This window comes from Diabrotica virgifera, chromosome 9 (assembly GCF_917563875.1).
Source record: "Diabrotica virgifera virgifera chromosome 9, PGI_DIABVI_V3a".
Lineage (NCBI taxonomy): Eukaryota > Metazoa > Arthropoda > Insecta > Coleoptera > Chrysomelidae > Diabrotica > Diabrotica virgifera.
The window spans coordinates 141234794-141243591 of record NC_065451.1 but is presented as its reverse complement, the minus strand read 5'-3'; the positions used below and the strand labels follow the sequence as shown (position 1 = coordinate 141243591).

Sequence of the window (8798 nt, the reverse complement as noted above, 5' to 3'; positions counted from 1 at the left end):
AGTATTCGTTAGATATTTATTTATAAAACAATAAACATCACTTACATCACGCATATTTGTTATAATAATTGCGAAGTAGAACACCTTAGCTAAAGTCCACGTTTTGCTTAGATCAACAAGGTCAATTATTCATTTTGACACACTAACGAGAATATATACAAACATATTTACAAAACGAAGTATTTGATAAATATGGGAACACGATCAGATTTGAGTCATTAGTGGGTCAGTCGAATTAGTTAGGTTTGGGAGGTTGCTGCCGTTAGAGCAGAATAATGTAATCACCTATCAACTGAATACATTTATATGGTATTACTTCAATCAAATAAAGTAGTTATGAGAATATAGTGTATCCCTGATAGTCAACCCCATCACCAGAGCAGTTTAAATATCCAGTCACCACCATAGTGGGAAATAAGGTTATCACACGCAACCAACCACAACCACGGAACGTACATAACAAAATTGATATTTTAATGTTTGGGTAGTTTATATAAGTTTATTTTTATCCAGCACGTCGATATGGATAGTGATAAATGTGAATTTGTTGCTGGGTGTTCGAGCCCATTTGATACAGATGCAGTATCAGAAGAACAAATTTGCGAAAAATAAATGACGACTGCCACTCGTATTGTTGGTGAGACCGCTGCATTGACATTCATTTCATCGGGTAAACGAAGGAACAACTTTAAATATAGAATTATGGAAAAACGCAAAACTTTTAAGGTTCATAATGTTTGTTATTCAAATTATAATAATGATACACAAATTAACAGATTTCGTAATAAATCTCTTTCAAGAACCAATGCATTAGGCCGGTTGTCCATTGGAGGCGTAGTCGCGCGACTCGAAGGTTGCGCGGATACGCCCGTATAGAAGCGACTAATCCTAACAAATAAAATGTAACTAAACAACGTCCACTGCAAACGACTTTGAGCGACCGGGCTCGGACGACCACAAGCGACTAGCGACCAATCCCCCTAGAATGGGATTAGTCACTGGTAATCGCATGTTGATGATACACTGGTTTGCAATTAATATATGTGCAGTTATTTTTGATATTGTATTAATTTTCGATAATTGTGTTATTTTCGATATGAAAATTGATAACGAAAAACTGATTTATGAAAAGTCTAAGATTTTTGTAAAGTCTAGATTTCATAAACTATTTAATAGTTTATGAAAAGTCGCTGTTGTGGAACATGAAAGAAAAAAGATATCATTCACGTGATGTTCAAAGGAAATTGTGGTCGAAAGTTGCAGAAGAAGTAGGTGCTAGTGATAAGAGTTTTTTGTTATTATTATTTTATAATATACAGGGTGGTTCATCTTATTCGCCTCGGTCACTGTACGGAAAACCACTCAATATTTAAAAAAAAATCTTCACAGAAATATACAGGGCCATTAATACTACAATCTAAAAATAATGTGAATTATACAGGGTGCTCAAAAAAAGAGTGGTATATCAAAGTTATATTTTTTCTTATGGAATACCCTATATCTGATGACATTATTGAATTGACCTTAAAAAATAAACTATACTTTCATACCTAAATACAGGGTGTTTTGATTTATTTCGATTTTTATAAAAATGTAAGGTTTGAGAAAAAAACAAATATCTACGAATCTAAGAATCAGTAACAAATTCTTTCTTTGATCTTAATAATATACTATTTAGCATACTTAAACAGATGCTTATTGCAACAAAGTTTCTTATAGGGTGGTCAAAATATGAGATTGTTCTATTAATAAATTCCCGCTGTAATAACTTACTTATTTTAAATGAAACACCCTGTATCTTACTGGTCTATCGCGTGGAAAATTTATTTAGCTTCCAATTTGTATTAGGGTTTCCTATACCTATCTCCCTTCATTTTTTAAATATTTAAAGATTTCCTAATTTGTAAGCTTTAAAAATTAGAATTAGGTAGGTACCTATGTCGTGGTTATGTACAACACATCACCAACACCGGCAATACTTATGACAGGATACTATCATTAATAAAATGTTCATTGTTATCATGTAATCACACAGAGTGTTGTATTATTTTAGTTGATTTTGGTCTACATGTGACATTGAATAATATGTTTATATTAAACTGCATACCCTATATTAGATGCCGTATTCTGGACGATATTCAAATTATATTTCATGCCGTGTAAGTATTTTCCATATCTTAAACCGATCGTTATTAAGTAAATTTAAGAACACCATTTTTTGTTTGAATCTTTGAATCGCAATTACAAACAATTAGATGCAATGGCTACTATGACGAAAACGAGCCTATTGTACAAAAATATGTAAAAATGGGTATTTACAGAATAACATGGGAATTTATATTTACACAATATCATGTGTATTGAGAATGTTTTATATGGAATTGAAGAGATTTTAAATATCTTTCATTATAAAAAATAGAATATCGAGTATGTTATTTAAAATAAGAACACTCTGTGTGATTAAATGATAAAAATGTGAATTTTATTAAAGAAAGTATCTTGACTAAGATATTTAAGTATATTGAGGGTGTTGGTTATGTGTTGTACATAACCACGACATAGGTACTTAATTCTAATTTTTAAAGCATACAAATTAGGAAATCTTTAAATATTTGAAAAATGAAGTGAGATAGGTATAGGAAACCCTAATAAGAATTGAAAGCTAAGTAAATTTTCTACGCGATAGACTAGTAAGATACAGAGTATTCCATTTAAAATAAGTAAGTTATTACTGCTTGAATTTGTTAATAGAACAATCTAATATTTTGACCACCCTGTAGAAAGATAGATGTAGGAAACCCTAATATAAACTGAAAGCTAAGTAAATTTTCTACGCGATAGACTAGTAAGATACAGGGTGTTCCATTTAAAATAAGTAAGTTATTACAGCTTGAATTTGTTAATAGAACAATCTCGTATTTTGACCACCCTGTAAGAAATTTTTGTTGTAGTAAGCATCTGTTTAAGTATGCTAAATAGGCTATTATTAAGATCCAAGAAAGAATTTGTTACTGATTCTTAGATTCGTAGAAATTTATTTTTTGCTAAAACCTTACATTTTCATAAAAATCGAATTAAATCAAAACACCCTGTATTTAGGTATGGGGAACCCTTATGAAAGTATAGCTTATTTTTTAAGTTCAATTCAGTAATGTCATCAGATATAGGGCATTCCATAAGAAAAAATATAACTGTGATATACTATCGGGGAGCACCCTGTATAATTCACATTTTATTTATATTGTAGTATTAAAGGCCCTGTATATTTCTGTGAAGAAATTTTTTTTAAATATCAATTGGTTTTCCGTACAGAGACCGAGGCGAATAAGATGAACCACCCTGTATAATTACAATGTAAACGAAAAATAAAAAAAATAGATCATGGCACTTGCAGAGTGCCGACAGAAGTGAATACTTCTAGTAGTTTTAGGATTAACAAACTTTCGAAAGAATTTTTATTTGAAATTTTTACAATAAGAAACGTCTTACATCTAAACCAAGTAAATATAAAGTCACATAAATCTTTAAATTATTTTCATTAACAAATTAAAAAATGTAATTAAATAAATTTGAATCGCCAACAATATATGGAAGAGAAGATTCCCGTTAAAGGGGGGTCACTGTACAAAGTTACAAACCTTTTTAAAGTTGTTAATAAATAACATAATATAATATTTGTGTAATAAATTATTCCTTTCAAACTATGCTTTCTATGTATATTTTACACTCTATTCACAAAATACACCTTCTTTTGATGATGACAGTCAGTGTAACAGTCGCGAAACTAAGTAGTATACAGTCGCCTGCAGTGGATGATACCAGTCGCTCAGTCGCATGATCGCACATACACGGACGTATACGCGCTACCTACGAATCGCGCGACTACGCTTCCAATGGACGACCGGCCTTAAGATGTAATTTAGACGTAATTTAGATGTAAACTAGAGGTTTTTTACTTTACAAAAATGCTTCTTTTGCGATAAAAATAAAAAAAATAATGAAAATAAGAGAAACCTAACAAGTAAACAAACTATTGATAATATAATAGATGAGATTAATAACAAGCCTATGACTGAAAACCGTAAACTGTTGGCACGTTTATTGCCTCTTAATAATTTGGAGGATATTGAAAAAAATTGTGTGTGGTATCATAGTTTATGTATGAGATCATTTTATGAATATCGCATTTATAATAGTCGCAGTAGACCTATTACCGAAAAAATGCGTAAAGTTTTGGAACACATCATGATAAAAATTACTGAAACAGAGGATGAATGTCAATTTTTCCTTCGAGAAATATTGAGTGATTTCGACGAAGAACAGCCTACTGTTTCATCAATTATTCACCAATTAAAATTGTATTTCGAAAACTAAATTGTAATAAAAAATTATAAAAGTAGGGTAAGCAGTACAGTGATTGGCACCCTGACAGTTATTGGCACTGTTTAATAAAAACGTAAATTATAAGAGTTCTGTGTTACCGACGAATGATTTCAAATCATATGTTGGTAGTTCGTACTTCTCTTATTATAGTGGTAAAGTTTTAGAGGCTAAGTTGGCGCTACTGTTTTTCAAGGTGACGTTGCTGGTGAAGCTCTCCACAAATAAGCTATTTGTTCGTAAAACTGTTAAGGATGTTGTGTAAGTAATTAAGGTCCTTCTTGTAGAAAACAACACTATTTTGTTTGCGCTATTACTTTTTGATATTATTTTATGTTCACTTTCAAGAATTTGCTGCAATTCCAAAGCTTTTGAGGTTAGAATGTCTGTAAACCTGTATTGCCCCAGTTCCCAATATATATTTTCATAACTGTAGCAGTTAGTGCTAGGTTTGTTCTAGTTTGTTCTGTAATTTTGAAGTTTGTTCTAAAAAAATAAAAGAGTTATTCAATATACAATGTGGCGCTCCAAGTTTACGTAAAGCTGTATTGCCCATATAGAATCCAAACGATCAGAGAAAATCTGAATAAACCACAAGTTAGTGCTAGGTTTGTTCTGCACTTTTGCCAAAGCGTGTAATTTGTTCTGCATAAACAAAAAAGATATACAAGATATAATGTGGCGCTCCAAGTTTACGTAAAGCTGAACTGCCCATATAGAATCCAAACGATTAGAGAAAATCTGAATAAACCACAAGTTAGTGCTAGGTTTGTTCTGCACTTTTGCCAAATCGTGTAATTTGTTCTGCATAAACAAAAAAGATATACAAGATACTTCCCATATAGAATCCAAACGATTAGAGAAAATCTGAATAAACCACAAGTTAGTGCTAGGTTTGTTCTGCACTTTTGCCAAATCGTGCCAACCAAAGAAGAGACCGAGGAGATCTTACTTAAATGTTCAAACCGATTGGGTACTCCACAATTTAAGAACCGTAACAACCAAATTAAGCCTTATCCGTAATGGAAGCTTGTTGATGTGTGTTGTTTTAAATAAACATAAATTTAATGTAAAAAACACATGTGCATTTGATTCCATTGTTCATTGTTTAATTGCTATATATGCTGATTGCGAAACAATCCGTAAACTTATAGATGAACGCGTTTCTTTTAAAATCTGCCAATTAGTTCAAACGACGACCGCAAGAAGAGGTGTTTCGCAAAATACTTACAAATTACGCGCCGAGATATTAAAAACTGTGTTTACGCCAATTCAAAGAAACTGCCAAAATGTATTTACGCTACAGTGCGAAAGTTCACTGACTAATTTAATATAACTGTTAGTTGGCAGTAGAAGGGCTATGTTTTTACGACTATAGGTATAGGGAAATCAATGTGTTAGAGAGAGAAGTACCTTCCCAATGAGTAAGAGTGAGATAGATGCTGACGTCACAAGGAATCTTCCATAATGGAATCTACCATAGTTATTTTCCGCTAGATGGCGCCACCAATCCGCCATTTTATTCCAATTCGCCATTTATATTCCAATTCGCCATTTTTATTCCATTTCAGTATTTTTATTTAAATTCGCCATTTTTGATCCAATTTTCCTTGACATTCGCTAGATGGCGCCACCTATTCGCCATTTTTATTCCATTTCAGTATTTTTATTTAAATTCGTCATTTTGATAAAATTTTCCTTGACATTACGTCAAAGAAATCTACCATAGTTTAGCTATTAGCCGCTAGATGACGCTATTTTTAAATTAAAATAGTAAATAAATTAAAAATAAAACAATTTTCCGTTCTGTGCTAGTCGCCACGGAACGCTCTTCTTCTTTTTGTCAACTGTGTATTCTTCTTCTTTTACATAATATGTTATTTAAGCCAGTCACGTGCAGAAATCTAAGCTCTACGTGTTGCATACTATATTTTATCTACGACCGATAATTTATTATGTTTAAGCGATGGTGACATTACATCTCGTTAGCATTGGTCTGATTGGAGATTGTCATACGTTAAAGGTGTGGGGAGTATCGAATATGTTATTTAATCCATAAACTAACCGTTACGACCTGCATACTATATTTTATCTACGACCATAAAATAATATGTTATTTAAACCAGTCACGTGCAGAAATCTAAGCTTTACGAGTTGCATACTATATTTTATCTACGACCGTAACATAATTTATGTTTAAGCGATGGTGTAATAGAAAAATTAAACATCATGTCATAAAGGCATTAGATATATATCTTTACTAAAACAAATTTGTTAGTAGCGTCATGTCTTTGAGTGAGTAGTCATAAAGTTGAACAGTTTCAAGATAAACTCATTGAGTTACAGAAAGATATTAAAGTATATCAGTATTTAAGAAAAATTATCAAACAATTAGAGAACCTACATATTAGCGATAGAACATATCCACTAGGACATATTCAACCATGGACGATAACACCACCAGCGGAAACATGAAAAATGAAATTAATAATATATTCGCATTGACATGTTTAATTTTAATGCCTGTATTTATTTTAATTTTAAAAATTATTTTAAAAAAAAATTGTAAATAGAGCATTTGACATGTAATATAAAAATTGACGAGTAAAAAAGGAGTTTTAATTAAAAGTCAATAGTTTTTTATATATTTTTATTATAAAACATAATTATACAGGTAATATCGTATTACAAAACCATTGGCGTAGGCGATCCACATTTCTTTCGGTACATAAAAACACTCCATTGGCATGACAGGGGTTTGCATCAGGAGCAAATTTACAAACGCAAGGTGTGTAATCAAATTTGCAGACATCAATAATTGCAGGAAAAACTCCAATCATATCACATTTCTGTTGTAAAAATCTGCTTTTTTGTTCTCCTCGAACGTAAATGTAATCGGCAGCATACAATAACTTGGATTCTAGTATTTGATTTAGTTAGGAATATTTCACATCACCATTGGAATACCGAATGCCATACACGTTTTTCTCCAAGAAGAATACTGTCTTCTTATCTTGATTAGTTAATGAAGTAAACGGTTGCGGAGACGTAAATATGTAATGATGTCGTTTAAAACCAATTTCAATGCTGAGTTCCTTGGGTACAAACCATCCATCTACCACAAATCCCTGTATGTCAACTAAAGCAATCCTCATGATTAAGCGTGATGATTGATACTGAGTGACATACTCTTTAAACCTACTTAAATAATATTTTGATAACTTTTGTTAGAGGAAAGTATTCGAGTAGGCTGTCGTGAACAATTAAACAGTAGGCTCGAGTGCCTGCTGGAAAACCTTCATCTGCTTCGATTTCCAGTTTAACATCAACGGTTCCTGATCTGAATGACGTATCATCCTGCTTGGAACAGTCAAAAACAAATAAGGCATATTTCTTGAAAGCAGCATAATCTAAGATGGGATGTTTTGTCGAGGAAAGAGTATAACTAGGAAAGAATTCCGTATAGTTATAGTGAGCTATAGCATAGTCATTTTTTGCAAAATCCAATTGCATTCTCTCGTTAGGCCAGTATTCTCCATTAATAACCAATCGCACGCTGGACATTCTAATGGGATCAAATAACGTTGGATCAGCGTGTATGTCATCTCGTTTAGAAGTGTGAAAAGCCACAATGACATAGCGTGAGCGTTGAACAGATGAAGTTGTCTTTACACTCCATATCTCGCGTCGAGATCCTGACGTAAGTGAAGGTAGTTCATTGAGCTCCCATTTACGGAAAGGTATAGTTATCGGCATATTACTCTTAATCGGAGTCATTAATTCAATTTTCATGTCATCATTGGGAAAGACATGCTTGACCTTGAGTTCCATGCTGGAAACAGTTAAAGATACTGTTGTTGTTGTTGTAGCATTAGGTTCTTCCACTAGAATACAGTCTCTATCATTGCTTGCTCGAACAAATCGAAACACTTGACGGCCATAGGTTAATTTATTGTAGTCGTTGAAAATGTTGAATATATGTTTTATTGGAATCAGTAGAATAAAGTTGTCTCCCGATATATGTGGATTATTCGGATAGTTCCATCCTGCAGTATTGAGAAACTTGGAATCTTCAGGAGTATAACATAACAAACTGCGAATAGTGCTAACTACACCTGGGTCTCTAACTATTTCCATATCTTGTGAACTTTGGATATACGTACATGTATCAAACAAGAAAGCTCCAGCATTCGGTGCAAGAGAAACCACTCCATCACCTACTTTCTCTATACTTCCTTTAATTTCCAACAGCGTTTCGTGTATCGCAAAAAATGCATCTGATTGATTTATGATAAATTCGACAACGTCACTATTATTAAATGATTTGATGTATGGTGTATATGTACGAAATTCTTCTTTTCTAATAGTATTAGAACTATATTATACTAATAGTATTATCGAACAGAGGTTTTTGGTAA

The 8798-nt window shown here is 32.4% G+C and overlaps 1 protein-coding gene across 1 annotated transcript; it reads right to left on the bottom strand.

The window, feature by feature from the left end:
* Positions 1 to 7578: 7578 nt before the first annotated feature.
* Positions 7579 to 8517, bottom strand: LOC126891474 (uncharacterized). Its single transcript, XM_050660651.1, has one exon. The coding sequence runs from the start codon at positions 8515 to 8517 to the stop codon at positions 7579 to 7581; it is 939 nt and encodes a 312-aa protein (XP_050516608.1).
* Between the last annotated feature and the right edge of the window lie 281 nt (positions 8518 to 8798).